The 22,523-nt window shown below is 46.0% G+C and overlaps 1 protein-coding gene across 1 annotated transcript in view; it reads left to right on the top strand.

The window, feature by feature from the left end:
* The window catches only part of GTSE1 (G2 and S-phase expressed 1), a 263,570-nt gene that overhangs the window by 217,893 nt on the left and 23,154 nt on the right, over positions 1–22,523 (top strand). The window contains exon 10 of the mRNA XM_086967246.1: positions 7,030–7,198. Coding sequence (XP_086823372.1) covers positions 7,030–7,198 — 169 coding nt within the window. The remainder of the gene's footprint in view (positions 1–7,029; positions 7,199–22,523) is intronic.

Here is a 22,523-nt window from a genome sequence, read left to right on the forward strand (position 1 = left end):
TTTTAGATTGATATTATATATTTTTTAGAATGTGAATTATGGAAGCATTTTCAACAGAAAATGCCACGTCTAACTTATCTAGATTAAAAAAAAAAAAGACCGGGAGAACATCCCACTCCCTGTAACCCCAATAGCATCACAGGGTTGATCTATTGTACAACTCTTCACCCCTCAGCAGTTTCCTATTGGCTATAGAGGGGCTAAGGTAAGTACAATTGCTGGAACCTATAGACAGTAAACAAGATTCTTGGGGCGGCATTAGGAGTGTTCATTTGAAAGGAGCTTGCAATTCCTGTTACTGTCAAGTCCACTGGGAGGTCCTCTGTGCCTCAGGATAGGCTGGCTACTACCCAAGTCAGGGGTGCCTGAAGGTACCACTGACTCGGCTAGCTAGTAAAGCTCAGAGTTAGTACCAAGGTTCTGATACAAGGAAGGTGACAGGGAAAGCACAGGTGGAAGGAAACTTGAAATAATGAGTTTGAAAGATACTACTATTTACAGCCCATCTCCAGCTCCCAAGAACTTCTGTATATTACTTGCTAAATAGTCCATATTTTCCTCAGCGACTGACATAAACTCCTAAATAGCAAGTTCTGCATGTTCAAAAGGCACCCTAGCTTATGAATTAAACAGATATAAAAATAAATGTATGCTGTTTGCCCCTCACAGCGGTTTTTAGGACCTGTACTTTTTCAGAACGATATTGCTGCCCTTTTAACACCGCCATCATGAATTAAATTGACAGCTGGCATTATTGGATTGCATCTAAAGATACGTGTTTTTAAGCAGTGCACATATATTATAGAGTAGTTGGTGGTTTGATGCTGTCGATCTAGTCCTTATTTCCACATGCAGCCCTGACTCTCCATTTATACTCAAACCCACTCTGACTGAATCAACAAATTTGCCAACACCTGCAGGCCGAAAGAACATGGAATTTTCATCTATATTTAACCCTTTAAATATATCTGTATAATTAATAGCTGGCTATGTTTTTTCTAGAAATATTCAGCTGATATCACTGTATCCTATGTACATAAAACAGGCAATCAAAGTGCTTAGGAAGCAGACAAAACAAGAGAACTGCATCGATTAACTACAGCCAGTTACATGCATTGTTTTTTCTATGCTGGCTCTTATAAATGCCAGTTTCAGCATATAATGATTTCCAGTAAAACAGTCGTGCAATCTGCCGGTTTGACAGCAATTACCACGTTCTGAAGTTGGGAAATGTTAATGCCTGCAGGAACACATAGGTGACGGGGTCATGTTTAATCTGTGACGGTATACTGTTGCCAGGGTATCTCGGGTAATTAACAAAGTAATTTTGACAAGATTGCACGTTTTTTTCTTGAAATGTAGATTAAACCCACTTGCTGAATGTACTGGGGATTCCCAAACTCGTGTTTTTGCCGCCCTCCCCCTTTTGCCGCCCTAGGCAGCCGCCTAGTCCTGCCTAATGGTAGAAACGGCCCTTCCCGGGGGCAATTTCTTCTGCACAGACAGATAGTGCTCAGCTGCCGAAACCTATGAAACTTCTCTGAGGGGGAGCCCCCCACACATCCTGTACTAATGAAATACTCCTCATGGGCACCGGTAGGCACTTAGTCCCCTGGCTCTATTAAGCCATCCGTGACCTCGCCACCATTGCACTCGCCCCACTACGACAGAAGGGGGAAGAGGAATTGGGTCGTCCACTGCATGACAAGAATGGGAACAAGCTTTCTAGTATCCAAAGAAAGTATCTCGAAACGGCGTGTTCAAGAAAATACAATTCTCCATACTGCACCAGGCATATTAAACACCAGCACAGCTCCAACGGTACTCACCCGGAACGATTTTCTTATGTCCGAAGTGCCAGTCTCTGGACGCGACTTTCAAAAACATGCCCCACGACACAGCCCTATTAGAAGACGATTTACAACCCACTACATGACATAACAGGACTCGCCGACATAAGCACTAGGGAGGCTAGTGGGATCGGAGTATTCCGCAGGTGAAAGACTCATAAGTTACTAACGAGATTTGCATCCCTGGCCTCCTCCTGTTAGTGAAGAGAGCACTTGCTATGCACTGGCAAGATCCGCCCTCACCTTCCCTACGCCTAGTTCAATCCCCCAGTTAGTTGTTAGTACTGGTAGTTTTAGAAGCCGGATCTCGTCCTGGAAGAAAGGTCACTATAGGAGCCATACACCGGCTCCGATACAATACAACATTAATAGAACAACCGCCTGACATATCCACTAATAATATGAAACACCATAAACTTTATGGACATAAAGCAATGTGGAGGATGTGTCCGATTAATATGCCAATGATACAATATGCTGAAGTACAATGTAATCAAAAAATGAAATCCAACTGTTTAAAAAAAAAAAAAAATAGTTTACCATAAGTGATAATTTAGTGAGCAAAATGGAACAGCTGGTTTGCACAAAATTCAGCTTTTTGTTTTGCATGCAATTTTACTTGCCCACAGCATTTCAGTTCATGGTGAATGGAAAGCATGCATTTCATGCTAGGATGCTGCTCCATTGAGCTAGCACATTGTTTCAAATGAAGAATGGGCAAGTGAATCAAAGTTAAAGTACTGCTCATTGGCCCAGGAAATTCAGTATTAGTTTTGCAGATTGGTATAGCATGTATTTTAATAATCCAGTGATAGTTCATTGTATGCCCATTTTCAAAAAATATTGAGTCAGTGGATTTGTTTTTGAACTGTATATGATTTACAGTTCATAATCAGTAAGGCTTTTAATAAATTGCTGATGTTCAATCCTTGCTTTCCTTTCTGTATGTTCGCTGCCTTTTCCTTTTGCCTTTTATGTTATATCTATTTCCCACTGTTTAAGGTCTTAATTATTGCAACATTGTGCCCTTCAACTCAGTAGATATTACCAAATGGAATAGATTCTCTTAACAAGTGTTTTTGCTTGTCGAGAGTATTTGAAGTTGTTTGAAATGTATCAATTCTAGCAGCTTTGATTTCCCTTTGCACACAATCCAACATGCTATTTTTATCATCTATTTTAAGTATCTTTTCATGCTTTTTATGATTGATAAGGGTGAAACCAGGTCTCTCTAGAGGAGTCCGAAGCTGAAGTCATTAGTAGAAAATCCCCAAAATAGTGTCCATGGTTGTTTTAGCGTTGGTTAGGACTCTACCACAGAGATGAGATTTGGTGATAGTTGTGGAATAGGCTAAGATCCTATGTATGTACACTTGAAGCATCTAGAAGATAGCAACTTGTAGCATGTTTTGGAATTCTTTTTGGTAGGTGTTGCTCTCCTAATAAACACTTAAACTCCTGTTGGTTCCTACCCAGTTCAAGCCCATGATACTAGGGGACCTGGTCAGCTCAAGACTTTAACGACTGTAACAATTTGTACCATAGCGATCATCCTACCAAATCAGAACACAGCAGAGAAAATAACTATTCAGACTACTTCATTAGAAATAAAATTATTTCCCCATCACGCTTTAAATTCACAAAAACTGGGTATACTCCATTTCTTAGAGATGAAGATGAAAATGCTTCAGATATGTGATCGGCATTCGATCTAATTTTCTTGAAAAATAAGGATGAGCTAATTTAAATAAAAATCAGTTATTTTCCTAGCTTCAGTCATATTTCCAATTAGGATATTAATTTCAAACTCATTCTTTATTGATAAACCTCCAAAGATGCCTTCAAAAAGTGACTATATTATGTAACTTAATTTCAGTTAGTAGCCAACCTCGTTTTGGGTAGGTCATTAATAACATCTAAAGAAATTACACATATCAAATGCTTTTTCGGCATCCAAAACCGTTCATAGCCAGAGTTAGATTTTTCTGACGAATACAATATTGCTTAAACAAGAAAATGTGTTTAGCCCCAGAGTTCTTACTGAAAAACAGCCATTCTGATCATGACTCATCATGCTTCCATACACAGAAGCCCATTTGAAATCTAAAATCTTGATCAAAATGTTTGTGTTTAGCAGCACGATGGGCTGATACAAGTTACATTGTAATGGATTCTTGGCGTGCTTAAGAAAAACAAATAATTAACTTTTAAAATCTGGGGAGCTCATGGAATTCCAAATGAAATTATAGATTCTATAAAGATAAGAAATCATTTTTTTTTTTTAATAATTTCTGAACAAAATCCATCTGGACCTGGTTTTTGACATAAAGATACATTTTTAATTGCCTGTCTAGTATCTAAAGTTTTGATTGGCTATTTAAGATTGATGACTTGTACATTTGTGATGCAAAGTATATGCAGGTACTGAAAAAAGAGCTCCATCAGTTATTTGGAGGAAAAGAACGTTCCTGTAAAAATGTTGGAATAGAATTGGGTGGAATATTACTGTCACTTTTACAAAACTTGTCATCAAAGAACAACAGGACGGATCTTTTATATTCAGGGTTTCTGCTTTGGCTCATCTTTACACTGCCAAGCAAGGAATTTCCTTTCATTATATACCTCCTTGGTCTCTGATGATGTGCTCCTGCTAATAGAAGGTGCATATTGGTGCGTGGGCATCTCTGACATTTTTAGAAACCATTATTACCTAGTCTAGATAATAGCGTAGTTTGTCTGAGTTAGATTTTCCACAGCTTCCCAAGCAATATATTACTTTTAAGCATATACTTAAAGCAATCCTATGCAGTTTGTGGATGTGCATAATTCATATTGTCCTTGAAAGTTTTTTTTTTCTTAAATGATCAAATTGATCTGTTCAGTAATGGACATTTTTCTGGTGGTTTTAGCTAATGGAACAGTAACCAAGTTATCATCCATTATGACAATCCTATAAATTGAACATTTCGGATTTGATATTATTTTCCCTACTTTTATATCGAACGTTATCATAAAAAGCTGTAATCTAGCCTCAGTGGAAAATTGGCCTTTTAACTGCTAGGGAATATTTGTTAAGTTAAAAGGTAAGCTGCTTTTGGAATCTGTAAGCCATCAGGCTCAGAGCGCCAAGTGGAGGACCAGCGCTGAATGGGAACCATATCTGCGGGCAAAGCTGAATTGGGGAATGGTTCACCTCACACTTACCTTCATGTGTTGCTGTACTCTCCACAGAACCAATTAGTGTCCAAAGTGGAGCAAGTTCAAGATTTTTTATTTCACCTGGTTCTGAGGAAGCCAGTACATGGTAAGCGCTGCTTAGAATGTTTTTTTCTTTTTGCTCCAGGAGCTGGTATATGGACTCCTTTCCAGTCAATTGGCCTGCCAGTTATGGATCGATTGATCAACAGCAGCCGCTACAGTTTTTGTGTTCTACCCGCTACCAAATACATAGCTGCAAACTGTCTTGCAGCTGTCTCAGCAGGATTCACTGTTTATTTTTATGATTAGGCACAGTGCAGAAGGTGCTCTGCAAGGCAGTAGGGGGATTAGAATCTGTATCTAAACAAGATTGGGCATTTTTAAGGAAATGAGGGGCAGGTTAGAACAAAAAATACCAAATAGGAAAGAAGATGACACAAATAAGGGATACATGGAGAACTCTGTCTGAGGCAACCAAGCCAGACAAAGAACATTGTATGGAAAAAGGTAGGTAAATAAAACCTGGGGTAGCCATCAGACCAATCAGTGCTTGAGAGCAAGTCCAAACCTAGCGGAAATAGCAGGACTTTGCGTGTCTTGCAGCAAGAACTAAGCTTGCCCAGTGAAGGAGGCAAGAGGCTTACTAAAAGACATACAGTAGAATATATCTTTAACCAGAGCAAGGGTGGGGATAAACTCCAATCAAGCTGTGTAGACCCAGAAATGGGCCTACTAGTCCAGAGTTTACCGCTTCCAGTTTGGAAGCATCGCTGGCATCAGTCAGGCAGCATAATAAAAGGAATCCCTCAAATTGTGATTTATTTATTACAAGAGCCAGAAAACTGCTCAGACAATGCACATTTTAACATTTGGAGTTCTTTAGGTAGCCATAGAAAAGCAACTGAAAATGTCACCAGCAAACTCATTCTATAGCATCAGGACCCCTGAAACAATTGAAGGGTTTGGTTGGCCCCCAGAGTAAGCATTTTCAAGCAGCATACTTGGTGCTTCCAAATCCATCATCTGCTCAGCATAACAAAGAAATTTCAAATTAAATGCACTGCCCCGAACTCTCAGCAGTACAATCCAACAAGGTCCTCGAGGAGCTATTAAAAGAATCACAATTCCCATTAAATGATGTGTTGAATTATTTGGCTTTTCTTCCCCTACGCCCAGATAACCGCCCAATATTAATTTTATCTAGGTGGTTCATCCATAGCAGCCCTGGCAAGAACTGTCATTATAGAGACCTATGCAGTTCCACCTCTGTGTCTACACAACAGAGAAGCAGTTTTCTGTATTGTTTTGATGTTCAGATTTAGAAATTTCTTAGGCTGTGGCCCTCCGCTTCTGTTAGCGATTCAGGGGGTGTCCACAGAAATTAATAGGTGGAGAACCTCTTCTGTAGTGAAATAAATGAAGTAGTTATCAGTAAATAATTGCACGTCTGATGAGGCATCGACATGGCTATGATATTAATAGGTGCTGAAATTGACTAACTTTGTATACCTTGACTTGGCCAAAGGTAATTATTGCAAATTACAAACAATGCCAGAGCTGACCCATTAATTAGCTGAAAGCCATGAAAACCTGAGGGATTTTTTTCTTTTATTGTTTGCTCTGTTTCTCTATCTTAAGGAGTCTCCTAATTCTTGTTTTTCCCTAATGCATCCAGACTAGTTTGGCGTGACAAGAGTACACAAACATGGTGATAGGAGGGCTTATTTCTGTTTAATCATCCAATAATTTACCTAGATCATTAGTTATACAGTGTGGCTCTCTTATAACTGCACCTACAATCGTTGGTGTGCCCACTGCATGTGCTATTGTTAAAGTGCTGTCCAGCCACATATAACCTGATCACTGGGCTCCTCTGGTACCATCACCCAGTTCAATAAACAATTATAATGGGAGTAATATTGTAAATGTCAATTTTTATAATTTGTTTTTGGTAAAAATAATGCTGAATCTCCCTTTACAGAAATCAGCAGGCAGTGGACTTTCATTCCCCAGTATCTTGTAATCCAAAATCGCCTTCGTCTGATGGAGAGGTTGCGTCCCCCAAGCTAGTACCACTTACTCTAGCCTTCTCTCCAGACAGAACTGAGACAACTGTTTCGACTCAAACAGAGAGTCAGAAAAGTAACGAGGTAAGAACTCTATTTCAGTGTGGTAAAAGCTTGTTTGAATGAGGATTGTTGACTAGCCTGCCAAAATTGATGGATTCCAATGTGCAGTGTATTAATATCCTCAAAATGACAGTGCCAATCTAAATAAACAGTTCTAATCAATGTGAACTGTTATCCACTGATATATTTTGGCTGTGAACTTAACACTGTTAAAGATTGATGCTCCAATTGGATTTTCTGTAAGCATATTCAACATGATTGCATTGAAAATGTGATAAGCTGCCCCTCCCCTATGTTTTCACCTTCTTGTCACATTAAATTTTCCGGTGTAGGATCTTCAAAAATCCCACCTGGGTGCAAGGATTCTGGAACACTTACAACATATAAACCATATATTTAAATTTAGAAGAAGAAAATCTGCAGGTTTGTAAAGGTGTACCTAAGCTGCAATGCCTCTAGGATACGTTTCCAAATGTTCCTGTTCCAAAATGTCCATGAAATTAAAATATTTCAAACATTATTGCTGGATTCACCTGAACATTGCTGCCCTGTGAAAGGAGAATGCAGGAAATTAAAAGGAAATTCTTCCAGAAACTCTGCAGCCCTACAAATCCTAATAGACACTTCTTTTGAAATCAGTAACTTTTTACCCCATTGCACCTAGAAATTGCATTTGCTCCCCCGGCTCACTTTTGGCTGACCTGTACGGACACCGACTGGATAATATTGCACAATCTGAAGGTTGGACCTGCAAGTTGGGTTCCTTTTGTAAGATGATGCACTACTAAGATTTAAGTTTCTCTTCCTTCTGCATAACAATAGTATAACCAATATATGCCTCTCACCCCCTTAAAAAAACTGGGCAGCCTATTACAGACAACCTATGTAGATCTCCCTCTACCGCAATAAAAACTATCCAGCGTAACACTGAAGTAGTAGCACAAGTAATAACCACCATTTGTGTGCAGTTATATTTTACGTGCAGGGCTCTTGTACTACTTCTAAATTGCACAGCTAGGTGCTGCACCCTAAGCCGAGCACCTCTTAGGTCATTCACGGCACCAAGACACTTCCCACATAAGATCGCAACAAATACAATACAACGGTCACACACACACACACTCCCTCACAATATAGCTTGACACTCGTCTGAAGATGTTTCTGCTCCCCACAATGGGTTAAGGATCACTTTATAAATGGTACAATAAAATATGTAGGTAAATGTGTTGGGCAAAAAGGAACAATATTTCTTTGCCCACCAAAGACCCACTGGAATAATGTAGCTGTTCTATTCCAAAGCAGTTCTGCCTCCCAGTTACTTCATGCACATTGAAGTTTCTCATTAATCTTTGCGCAGGTGCCTTGAAATGTGTTGCCTTTCAGTGTTTCAGGGTAATGGCTGGCTCCATCACCTAGAGCAGCTTTTAACTTGCATGATTTGTTCTGCATTTTTGGATTATTTGAGGCTCTTTGTGCAAAGCACCACTTCATTAAACTTAATTGCTGTAGTCCGTATTGACTTGCTTTCTGAACACCTGCCATTCAGAAACCGATAGTAGGTGAAACTTGCTTAACTTTTCTGGCACCCTGCTTGTCGTGTGAAACCCATTTGACCCTCTCTTTCAAAGTGATACCAAAAATACTCTGATATGATTGGGGGGGGGGGGGGGGAGTGCTCTTGTCAGCTACTGTAACGGACTATAGGCGCAATCTAGAAGTGTATCCAGATGTACATGGAAACGAGACAGATAAGATCTTAGCTTGTAAGGTAGCTCAGTGGGTGAGCAGCCTAATTTTTGAGTTAGTGGTTTAATATGCAAGACTGGTTCATGTGTAGCAGCTATCTCAACATTGTGAAAATTTGCATAACAATAAAATATGCTTGTTTTTATTCTTGGTTGAATTGCTTAGGAAATGGATAGCACTCTGGTGGTCACGTTCCATTATTTTTCTTTTCAATACTTGCATGATTGCAAATCAAACCAGCATTACCATAGCCAATAGCCCCACACCTTATTACAGCTGAGACTGATTGGCTTTACCAATGCTTGCATTTTAGTTGCAGTGCGCATGATTAAAATGAAATGTACACCTAGGCAGGCTTCAAATTGCCCTGTAATGGTTTGTTTTTAGGTCTCGCCTGTCGATGCGCATGCGCATCGAGCAAGGCGAGAGTATTGCGAGTTATCCACTCTTTATCTGCACTGCAAGGAATCGTGGCGATTCCTTGCAGTGCCCGTGACTTTTAAGGTCAATGCGCATGCGCATTAAGCTTATGCGCATGCGCATTGACCTTAAAAGTCACGGGCGCGTGCATGTCCCCTCTCCGCCCCCTCCCCCGTTCCGCCCCCTCCCCGCCGTGTCGCATTTCTCCTCCCCCCTCCCCTCTCTTCCCTCCGGCTTGTTTGTTGATTTGACCCGCTCCGCCCCCTCCCCTTCACGCCGTCTCGCATTTCTCCTACCCCCTCCCCTCTCTTCCCTCCGGCTTCTTTTTTTGTCGCACCTCTCCCCTCTCCGCCCCCTGCCCGCCGTGTTACGGTGAAAGGCTTGTTTCAACTCTTTACCCGTCTTTTGATCTTTTACACCCAGTCAGTAGGCATTGTTTAAAGGGAAACTGTTATAAATGGAACCCTGCCACATACTGTCTTTCGTAACATGTCTCAGTCTATCAAGGGGCGGAAGCAGGGGGACAGTCCTTCTGAAGCCAACGACACCAGTCAGTCACTGAGCTCCAGAGACGGTTGCGGCCGTGAGACTGAACGCACGTTACTAGCTCTATTCCCTGACTGTGCTATCTTCATCCTAAGCGCTGCGCACACCCCCTTTCCCGTCAGCTGTGCAAGAATTTCTAAGCCCGTTCTTCAGAGAGCAAATATTCGAACTCACCCAACTCGGACTAGTATGTGGATTCCCTCTTGGTGACCCCATAAATGACACATTAGGTAACGCACATAATGATACTGGTAACAAGGAGACCAGCAACCCTGCAAATGCCAGCTTCGAAGCACAGATGTGGTGGTGACCAGTACGGAACGGAGGGAGGGCGCTCTCACTACTCGGAGTCGGTATCACACAACTTGCAGGTTTCATACCGAACCCAGGTTCACTTTGTTTCCTTTACCTGGGCAAAGCAATCTGCTCATTCCAGCATAATATTCTCAACCTTTAATACTTGTCTATATTCTCCGCCCTCCCCCTCCGAATCAAGCTGTGACGACCCCTTTATGGCTCTCATCCACGTCCTTCATCCATGGGGGTGCTCGTTGTGCCCTCTGCCTCGCATTCTCATGTCCGCTTTCTTCCTAATCTTACTCCTCTGATCACACGCGCCCTTTTAACCTTTGTCCTTCCTTCCCTCCCCCTCTCAACACGTCTTCCTTCCCTCGCCCGCCTCATCTTCCCCACCCCCCTGCTCGCCACCCGGGCCCTTCCAAAATACCAAGGGCTGCCCTGACCGGCCAGGCAGGGCTCATTTCCGGGTTACAGTGAGTAATTAGGTTTTCACTTTTGAAACGCGGTGGTCACGCAGGGAGTGGGCATATTTCGGAGATGAATGTTCTTCTCCCAGGGTTTAACAATATTACAGGGTTAGCTTTAAATTTAATTTTATGTCAACAAATATTTCTGCAGTCCCAGACAGTCCCCTGGGCTAATGATCTGGTGTGAAACAGGCAGGCCCAAGCTGTAAACTCGACTTCTCAAGATCACGGAATGGTGGATCCTGATAACAAACTCTCTCTCCCTGTGCTTCTGTACTTTTGTTTGCACGGATTAATGGGACTTAACAATAGAATGCTCTATGAAATAATGGACGTTTACATGGACAGTTTAAACCCCCTATTGATTCAGTATGTGTGCTCACGACCCAACTTCTGCACCGTATGATACTTATTGTATAGTAAGCCGCAGCAGTACATTGTTTTGGATTACTAAAAAGCATTTTGATTTCGTAAACTTTGAACGTTAACTGGTAAGGATGTCTGGTAATTCACTCACTCTCACTCACCCTCACTCTCACTCACCCTCACTCACCCTCACTCTCACTCACCCTCACTCTCACTCACCCTCACTCACCCACCCTCACCCACCCTCACTCACCCTCACTCACCCTCACTCACCTTCACCCTCACTCACCCTCAACCCCTCACCCTCACTCACCCCCACTCACCCTCAACCCCTCACCCTCAACCCCTCACCCTCCCTCACCCTCACTCACCCTCAACCCCTCACCCTCACTCACCCTCAACCCCTCACCCTCAATCCCTCACCCACACTCACCCACACTCACCCACACTCACCCTCACTCACCCTCACTCACTCACTCACACTCACACTCACCCACCCTCACTCACCCTCACTCACCCTCACTCACCCTCACCCTCACTCACCCTCAACCCCTCACCCTCACTCACCCTCAACCCCTCACTCACCCTCAACCCCTCACTCACCCTCAACCCCTCACCCACCCTCAACCCCTCACCCTCAACCCCTCACCCTCAACCCCTCACCCTCAACCCCTCACTCACCCTCACTCACCCTCAACCCCTCAGCCTCACCCTCACTCACCCTCACCCTCAACCCCTCACTCACCCTCACTCACCCTCACCCTCAACCCCTCACTCACCCTCACTCACCCTCACCCCCTCACCCTCACCCACCCTCAACCCCTCACCCACCCTCAACCCCTCACCCTCACTCACCCTCAACCCCTCACTCACCCTCACTCACCCTCAACCCCTCACTCACCCTCAACCCCTCACTCAACCTCACTCACCCTCACCCTCAACCCCTCAGCCTCACCCTCACTCACCCTCAACCCCTCACCCACCCTCAACCCCTCACCCTCAACCCCTCACCCTCAACCCCTCACCCTCAACCCCTCACTCACCCTCACTCACCCTCAACCCCTCACTCACCCTCAACCCCTCACTCACCCTCAACCCCTCACTCACCCTCAACCCCTCACTCACCCTCACTCACCCTCACCCTCAACCCCTCACTCACCCTCAACCCCTCACTCACCCTCAACCCCTCACTCACCCTCACCCTCAACCCCTCACCCTCACTCACCCTCACCCTCACTCACCCTCACCCACCCTCAACCCCTCACCCTCAACCCCTCACCCTCAACCCCTCACCCTCAACCCCTCACCCTCAACCCCTCACTCACCCTCACTCACCCTCAACCCCTCAGCCTCACCCTCACTCACCCTCAACCCCTCACCCTCACTCACCCTCACCCCCTCACTCACCCTCACTCACCCTCACCCTCAACCCCTCACCCTCACCCACCCTCAACCCCTCACCCTCACTCACCCTCAACCCCTCACTCACCCTCACTCACCCTCAACCCCTCACTCACCCTCACTCACCCTCAACCCCTCACTCACCCTCAACCCCTCACTCACCCTCACTCACCCTCACCCTCAACCCCTCAGCCTCACCCTCACTCACCCTCAACCCCTCACCCTCACTCCCTCACCCACCCTCACTCACCCTCAACCTCATGCTAAAGATTTACAAAAAAACCCATAAACAATTCTAAAAGCACTAACTCTAATGCTGCGAGACCTATTGCATTTCTAATGCTTGTAATTGTTTGAAATGGTGGGGTGTTTGTGCCTTTTCGGAGTATCCCATTTTGCTTTCAAGCATCAAGATCATAGTCTGCAGATTGCAGGCACTCCAAATCGTATGACATTTCCAATGTAGTCTCCTGCACAAACTTCATTCAGTGTTGATCAATTTTTCTTGGAGGAGTACAAGTGCTGCATTTCACAATTGTCCAATTTAAACTTTACACTTCATTATGAATGTCCTATTAACATTAACTTCATAGTTATTTTCTCTGCTCGCCACTTATAGATCCCCATGTAATAAGTTGTGAAGCTAGGTACAGTTAGGGAGCAAAGTACAGTTGAGACTTCAGTATCTTTGATTTTGTTCATGAAAATAGTGATCTGTTCACTTTGAGCACTGCTACATTTCTGATGAAAGTTTATTTTTAAATTGACAAGTTGTGTCTGACGAGTCATGTGGTTCCTTTTCTTTGGATTCTGTTTTTAGTGTCGCCACTGTTTGATTTGTCTGCTGTTCATGACGGCTCTTTCACTGCATCCTTCTGGTGACTGTTCTTGTAGTGTTGGTACTGTAGGCAAGTGGATATCTAGGTGCTATTATAGTGTACTTGTATTTTGAATTGTTGTGTTTGATGCTTAGCCTGTAAAGCCAGCATGCTCAGTGGCAGCCATCATGCAATGTGTTTGCTTTAATATGAAGCATTACAACGTTTCCAGTTACATATGTGCATGCATCTTGGCAAGAAACACAGGCATCTAGACCTATTGGCTTTGCCATTGCTTGTTTATTTTCTTCTGGGTCTTTTCCCCTTGACACGTTTTAGCTTTCTTCCACTTCCTCATCAATGCAGGATCTAAATTGCATGCTGATATTCTACCCCCTCCAAATATCAGAGACTGAAGCCTGTGAAGGATGATGCATTATGACCGTAACATGTTAGTGACCACTTTGTTAATGTTCACTTTACCTCTTTGCCCATTGTGTACCCTCTGCCACCATTTTATTCATTCGTTTGATCATATCATTGTTGTGCAGGTGAGACAGCATTCCTATGGTATGTAATATTGCATCACCCAAACAAATTAACATTCATTAAAAACAAACTGGACTCTGTTATATACGATTTCTCTGGGAGATCCTTCTCTCCTAAAGTCTTTCTCAAATTTTAGCACTGAATTTGTATTTGATTAGACTATAAACTCCCACCATTTGTTGTAATCCTACACCAGGACAATGCTGCATCTATTTCTGTAGTCTAATGCATGAAGCAGTCCAATACAATTCAGTGCCAACTTTTGCCTTGTTTTCGCTGGCAAATTAACAGTCTGTATCATTAGGTTTATTGTCTATAGGTGCGTATCGTTGCTTTCATAAGTAATACAATCTGACAAATCTATTTGAGTCCATACCAGGCCATCACAATACAGAACACTCCAGGCTTGTTAAACATTTGCCCTCAATTTACTATGCTGTGTCTTCTAAGATGGAGCAAATTTGCCACCCCAACTGAATGTACCCACTTGAATCCACAACTCATTGACTACTTTAATGAATGCTTGAACTGGCACAGATTTCCTTCGTGGCCTTTACTGGGCAATGTATTTTTTCACTATTCTAAGTATGCTCATTGTTTTCCATCACATCAAACCATTTTTCCTTTGACACACCAAAACTAAATCACATCTACCACTATACTAAACTGTCTTCATACTCATGTACTCCTGCCTTTTCGTCACACTCCAGTGGCAGTGTAGATATATAACCTGCCCCCAATTTTTTTTCTCTACCTGGAATGTGCGTATCCTTACCAACAGCATATCTTCATATGTAAGTTTCAATTTGATGCAGTTTTGAACCCAATCTGGCTACTCGGCGTATGATCCCTGTATGTTAATATTCACATTGCAAATAATTGGTTTATGATCCATGATCAGCAATAATTTCTTTCCCTTCACGAATCTCTTAAATATTTAATTAGCCCAATAACCAGCTAACATCCTTCTCTGTAAAAGTAAGTATGCAGTGTATCTGCTCTTTGTAACATCCTGGAAGCAAAGTTCAGTCCCATTGCTATCACCTTCCCTTTGCAAAAGTACTTCCCTGTCATCAGTCATGATGTACATTTTTCAATACTTTTTCAGACCCAATCTTTCTTTAAATTGTTAAATTCAGGGGGCAGCAGAGTAGCCAAGGCCGAGAAAAGGCATCAAACTGTGACTTTGAGACCTCAGGGTTAGAGAACAAGTTGACTCAGGGGGCCCGAACACCAGCAAGCTGGCAGGCACAGGCAGTCCCCCCGGCAGGACAAACAGCATTGCAGGCAAACCGAAGGACTGGGATGCGGTGCGGAGCGCTGGATTCCGGCGGCGAGAACGGCACCCCTGTAGCCCGCCATAGAGGATTCCTGGGCTAGGCCAAGTGGCCGATTCAGTGGACTGTGTGTGAGCACCCAGGACCTTGCCTCAGACAACAGATTTGGGGTCTGCGGTCTTGAATCACTGCCACGGTCTCGGAGGTAACCGCAGGTCCTGTCGTCCAGGTACCGCCCAGCTGCATGCAGATTAGACTGAGCATGTTGGCCGGCCCGGCAGGGACTGTGTAACTACATCCGGAAGGCCGCACCCGATCGCGGTTGCTGAGACCCGACCTTTGCTAAGATCTGCCGTGCACCACCGAGAGACCGGTGTGGGTAATTTGGGAGAGACCCCTTTGAGGCTTGCAACCACCTGGGGGATCGGCAATTTTGTTTGCCACGGTCAGGCCCAGTTTTTGAAGCAGAAGGCACAACCACGAGACACAGGAGGAAGTCCTTGGCGGTGCAATGGTCAAAAGTGGATGGAGGTGCCCAGAGGCGGATGACCAGTTATAGACCATCCCCGCCCCCCCGGCGATGAGCTATAGTGCACAGTGAGCCAGTAGCTAAGGACACTGACTGGTGGGTGGACGGATGGGTGCTGATTCCTGCCTGGTGGTCCCTCGACTGGGGGGGGTCTTCGGACCCACGCAGCATTGACCCATAGCAATGACTACGCTGCGAACAAAGAAGGACGCTACGATTAAAGACCTCCTTCAAAAACCGGGTGCAAAGAAAACGGGGGGTTCTGTCCCCGACCATCAGATGGTCCAGCCAGTCGAGAAGGAAGTGGATCCAGATGATCGCGCAGACGACCTGATCACGCCGGGCTTCCTAGATAAGCTGTTTAGTTCGCTCAGTGAGGATTTTGCAAGACGTGGCATCAGGCAGCTGAGAACGGAGATTCAAGAAGTGGGGAACCACGTGGACTCCCTGGAAAGCAGTGGGGATCGCAGGGAAGAAGAAATCACAAAGCAGGCCCGGGAGCTAATAGATCTTCGGGAACGCAATAAGGAGCTCTATATCCAACTGGAAGAGCTGGAAAACCGCTTGAGGAGATCCAATATCAGCATCAAAGGCGTGCCAATCCAAGCTGACGGGGGCAAATTGCAGGACTGGGTGCTCCGTTTCTTTCACCATGGAGCGCCAGAATTTAGTGGTAAGGAAATTGTATTGGATCTTCCCGGGAGGCCCACTTCTGGCCAGGCCAGCAGCAGGACATCCTCACCTGTCTACATTTATACCGACAGAAGGAAATAATCATGAGTGCCATCCGCGATCGGATTACTGTGGCGTTCGAGGTTCTACAGGTGCGAGCCTTCTAGGACCTTTCGCCACTCACTTTCCAGCGTCGTAAAAATCTGAAACCGGCCACAGCATACCTCCAAGACCAAAGCGTTCGCTACAGATGGGGCCACCCATTGGGATATTCTTTTGTCTGGAAAAAAGAGCTGCATGTGGTGCAAAATCTACAAGAAGCTCAGGAAATCCTTAGGAATGTATTGGTAGAAGCAGGGGGCTTGAAACCGTAAGAAGAAGACTGTCATCTGGGAAACCACTTAAGCCGAATCGGAGAAGAGGTCTCCGAAAGGGGAAAAGCACAAAACCTTCAGAAGAACACCAGAAAGAATGGGAAGCCCTTCTGCGTCAGATACATAACAGTGAGGGTATGAGTGACCCATCCAGTGAGTGGTCTCCGCTGACGCAGATCAGGGGCCCACGGATGGAGATGGTGAATTGAAGCCTGGGGCGAGAGACTTCAGCCTTAGTAGGGGGAGCTCAGCCCCTGGAGCTGTAATGACCAGACACATGGACCCATGCACGATAGTGCGAAGTATTGCCGATGGATGGCGGAACATTTGTTTACTTGTTTTTTCTTGCTATGTCTATCTTTTCCCTCTCTTGCTCTCTTCCTACACGCTCGAGATCAGAGGTCCACACATATTTAGGCAGGATAATATTTCGACTTGGGAACCCACCTGTACCAAGAAGGGGTGAGTGATACCTCGAGTCATATCGACGTGGGAGTGGTGTAGGGGTGGGGGGGGCTACATCGCAACCACTACTATCACTAGCCAGACCCTTCGTAGAGAGGTATACAGGCCCTCATTGTGAGCAGCTGCGACACACAATACACCATACACGAATAGACCACTACAACTCACCTGGAGGGCACTGCGTGGAACTGGGGAAGGGAAGGGGAACAGGGGGGTTCCCTTGACAGTATTTTGTGGCATGCAGTGGCTGGGGGGCAGCGCATAGTCAGGCTCGCTGTTCTGCACCTACCGTCTGTCATAGCTTATGCCCACAGCACTCCCCAATGACAAGCCTTATAGTTGTTCTTTTGAACCTTTATGTCCGGGGTCTTAACTCATCTGTTAAGAGACTAGAGCTTCTTGCTTTGTTGAGAGATACTAAATGTGATATCTGCCTCTTACAAGAGACTCCCCTCCTGTGCGCCGACTGTTGAAATGTTTTGACAGACAATATTTCTCATCTGGACCTGATTACTATCCTTTTTGCAATGCACTTCCAAGGGAATGTGATTGGCGTGCACGCAGAAGTACAAGCAGGCTGTTGGTACTGAGGGTATCCATTGGGAACCACGCATACTCAATAGCTCCCGTCTATAGACCTAACGAACAACCGAAAGCCTTATTCCGAGGCTCATTGCATATTATCCTTGAGTCTCCAGACAAGGACTTGGGGATAGGGGGGAGACTTTAACTTAGCCCCGGACGCTCAGTTAGATAGATCGACTCTCCGATTGGGGCATTCTGGGTCGATTACGGATTCAATTCTACAAAGACTGGGAGAGGTTGGACTTATGGACACTTGGAGACACCGCTACCCAACGACCCGGGAACACACCTTTTTTTTCCGCAGCACACCAAGCATGCACGTGCATTGAACTGTTCTGGACATCCCCTAGGGTCACGACGGTTACGGCTGATGTTACAATCAGGACGGCTGCGCTTTCCGACCATTCCCCAGTTCCACTTGCGCTACTCCTCCTCGGGGGATCTCCCCGACAGAAGGTATGGAGGCAGAACCATAAGCTGCTCCCATACGATGCCAATATTGTTGAAATACGTCACGCTATTAAAACATACCTGGCAATAAATTATGTTGACACGATCTTTATATCCACGGTGTGGGATGCGCTGAAGGCAGTCATGAGGAGCTGCTTCCTAGCCATTGCAGCATGACCTATCAAGGAGAGGAGAGCTAAGCGGTAGCACTTAGAGGTCCAAATCAAGGAACTGGAGGGGGTCCACCGCCGAACTGGGGCAGTCCCAACGTGCCGGTTACGCGACACATTGTGGAAACAGTTGAGGGCTCCTGACCTCGATCGAGCCGAATTTGCCCTTTTGCATATCAGACAGTGGTATTATGAGGGGGGGGACAAGGCCGGGAAGCTCTTAGCACACTTACTGCAGACCAAGACAACTGCGCGTCGCATAAATGACATTAGGAATGACCAAGGGGAGCTCCTTCGGTCGGATACAGACATTGCGCCCGAATTCAAGGCTTTTTATACCGCCTTCTATACGGCAGGATCCGAGAGTGGCCGAAGAGTACACGCTTGAGGCACCGGTGTCCCCCCTCCCGCCCTCAGAGGCGGGCAAATTAGAAGCAAATATCAGACCCGCGGAAGTCATACGGGCCATCCAAGCACCTTCCCCGGGAAAGCCCAGGTGAGGGTGGCTTTTCGGACGACTTCTATAAAGTCTTTGCATCTGTTCTTACCCCCCTCCAGACCAGGATTTTTAATACCTTCAGCGAGACTGGGAGTCTGGTCCAGTCGATGTCAATGGTGGAAGTGGTCGTGTTCCCCATACTGGGGAAGGACCCCTTGGAATGTGCATCATACCGCCCTAGTTCCGTTCTTAACGTGGGTCTGAAGATCTTTACTAGTATCTTAGCGGCGCGGCTCACCCCTCACATGCAAGGTCTGGTGGACCCAGAGCAGTCTGTTATGCCACATCCTGGATACAACTCAGCACACACAGTTCCCAACGGCACTCCGGTCGGTGGATACCAAGAAGGCATTTAAACGGGTCCATTGGCCCAACCTCCGTCCGGTATTACAGATTCAACATTGGGGAGTGATTTCATGCAATGGGTGAACTGTGTATACCATAGCCCAGAGGCACGCATCAGAGTGAACGGGGTCACCTCTCGTTCTTTTCAGATTGGGAGGGGCACGAGACAGGGTGTCCACTCTCAACCCTCCTCTTCGAACTATATATGGAGCCTGTTTGCTGAACGAGTCCAACAACTCCCCACCGTCACCGGGATTCAGATGAGCGATAAAGAGCACAAGATTTCGCTCTATGCGGATGATGTAGTGCTGTTTCTTACACAACCATTACTCTCCCTCCCTCCCCTTTTGGCAGAGATAGAGGCCTTTAGCGCTGTCTCTGGTTTTAAAATCAACCTTCGAAAGACGCAAGTCTAGCCTGACACTGCCCAAAATAGACTAGCAACAAATAGCAACACAGTTCCCATTCACATGGGCCCCTATTGGCATTATGTATCTGGGACTGCGTGTTTTCCTAACAGTTGAGAAGATAGCTCAGGTGAACTACTTGGAGATCCTAGCAAAAGTACAAAAGGAGCTGCTTAATTGGAATAAACATGTACTCCTGGTTAGGCAGTATCGCTGCGATCAAAATGACGATCCTACCCCGTATTCTGTACATAATGCAGGCGCTTCCATTATGCCCGCCGCCTAAAATACTGGACCAGCTCCAGCAGCTCGTTGATTTTCATATGGGGTGGGAAGAGGACATGCATAGCCCGACACCGGACTTATTTTAGGCAAGAGGACGGGGGCTTGGAATCCCACATCTGGTACGTTACTTTGAGGCAGCGCAATTACACTACATGATAGTGGTCTCAGTTAGAATCAGAAAAACATTGGTGCTTTGACCAAGGTCACCCAGCCCTGTATACGCTCCCATGCAGGTCGCCCCCTTACTAAATTTGAGCTCTGGTTCATCACCTGTAACTCAAACAAACTTCTTTTATCAGATATCTACACCTTCCTGAACAAAGCTAAGAATCACTCTAAATCCCCTGCGCAGTGCAGGTGGGAATCAGAGTTGGAGCAGGAATTTTCCCCGAAGCAATGGCGGGACATTATCCATAGGGTCAGGGCCGCCTCCTACAGGATCACCGGTAAGGAAAAGTTCTTGAAAGTTGTGCATTATTCTTACTATACCCTGGCACGTATTGCCCGGTGGAAACCACGAGGCGACAACCTCTGTTGGAGCAGGTGTGGTCAGATGGGTATATTGACACACAACCTCTGGCAGTGCCCCAAGATACAAACCTTTTGGGACTCCATCTTATCTGACATTGACACCATATACCATACTGAACTACCTAGATTCTCCCCAGCTACATCCTATTGGGATTCCCCAATCCTCTTAAATATCCCCTTAAGTCCTGGAGGGGCAGAGCGATTACTTTGGCACTAGGGGCAGCTAAACAAGTGTAATTATCTAAGTGGGGTACGAAGGACATCCCAACAAAATTAGACTGGCTTCAGAGTCAGGGAGGTAGTAGGCATGGAAAGGATCACAGCTGGGATTAACCGAACGCCGTCTAAATTTGCTAAGACTTGGGGCTCCTCCGTGGCCTATCTGTCCTCTGAGTTAGTAGAACTCGCAAGCCCATGGTTTCTGCAGGTACTCTGGTTCCCCACTACGCCTCCCGCCGATGAGAAACCCACCCAGGAGGAGGTGGTGCTCCCCACTAGCTAGAACCCTATTCAGTAGAGAGATGGGCAACACGTAGACCTCTGACTATCTCTGTTGGACAGGCCACGTGAAGGGCTTGCTTCCTCCCCGCATGACAGGGCCCGAGCCCCGGCCCTCCAGGTGTTACCCACAGAAGCGACCCGCACCCCGTCTCATACGGGACTCCTGCCCCCGGACATTTCTGTATCGTGGGGCCGAATCACTACCGGCTCCCTCGGCCGGCCCGGCCGCCATCTTGGACACTGCACCACGAGGCCGCGTGGCCTCAGATCGACCCTAGCCCTGGCCCTGGCCAGGCCCCGACATCCCGGCACCACCATCCACCCAGGAGGTGAACGGACCACTTGGCAGGTCAATGGGAGAAAGAAGTGTCGATGGCTCTCCCCCGCCAGGTGCCGATCACCCCCAGCTCCCCCGGGCGCTGGCTCCACCCCCCTGCTGGGTGTCTGGACTCCCTCATCCCGGACCTCCGGACCTCCAAGTGCGAGGGTCCGGACATCAAAGGGCGCCAGACCTATAACTAGGGCAGCTCCAGAGCAGGAAGGCAGTTGTATCCTGGAGTCGAGAGACACCGCGACGAACTCATCCTTGACGGACTACTGGCGCTGCCGTAGTCCTACCTTGCGAACTATTGTCTTGCCTGCTGGCGCTGCCGCAACCTTCTGAAACCTTCATCCTCGTCGGGACCTGCTGGCCCTGCCGCGGACCGTTGTAACTACCACCTTCACCGGGACCTGCTAGCGCCGCCGCGGACCGGCGTCACCTTCGATCATCTCGGGACCTGCTGGCTCCGCCGCGGCCCGACCATCTAGAACACCGAGCTCGAGGATTGTGAGCTATCCATCTTATCATCGCATCTACCAGATTGGTAACAAGACTGTCCCGCTACCCCCTTCCCATCCAAGAGACTAGAACCGAGGGGACCCTTGAGTCCAGACCTCCTTGTACCATTCTACCGTACTTAAAGATTGCTTATAAAGAACGTTAAATCTTATCATTGTGTGGTGTACATCTGTGGGGGGGAAGTTACTAGTCTGTACGATCGCTGGAGACGGCTCTCCCCGGAGACCTCTCCCCTTGTCCTCGGCCGACCCTCCCGGTCCGTCTAACAATCTCCCTTTTCTATCTTATTGGTCTTCATCTCTCTATTTTCTACAGTATACTTATAATCTTCATTATTCCCCACCAGCCTTTGGTTGTAGGTGTGAGTTGTTTAAATAGGTCATCTAAAACTGAAATAAAATAATTTAAACCGTAAATTGGTAAATTCATTTTCATAAATTCCATCCCAATTGGAAGAACTTATTTTCTTCATGTGCACAGTTTCATTGAAAAGGTCTGAATAAAACGTTTGTACGCATAACTCCTTTCTTTATTGTCAGAAATCCTTGTTTTCTTTACCCAATGGATTACTGAACTGTTAGCTTACCATGATCATCTTTGTCCTTGCTTGCCATAAGAGTGTTGTCCTGGATCTTTAAACATTATCCTTTGGAAAACTGAGGCAGCAGAAACCCATTCTTCTAAAATGGAAAGTACCTACTAGTTACAAATGCTGTTGTATTGAGTCTTGGGGGTCCAACTCCACTTGGTGGCATGCTGACATACAATTGTTTTTTATGAAAAGCACCTATCAGCAATGCAT

This window comes from Lissotriton vulgaris, chromosome 1_1 (assembly GCF_964263255.1).
Source record: "Lissotriton vulgaris chromosome 1_1, aLisVul1.2, whole genome shotgun sequence".
NCBI classification, from domain to species: Eukaryota; Metazoa; Chordata; class Amphibia; order Caudata; family Salamandridae; genus Lissotriton; species Lissotriton vulgaris.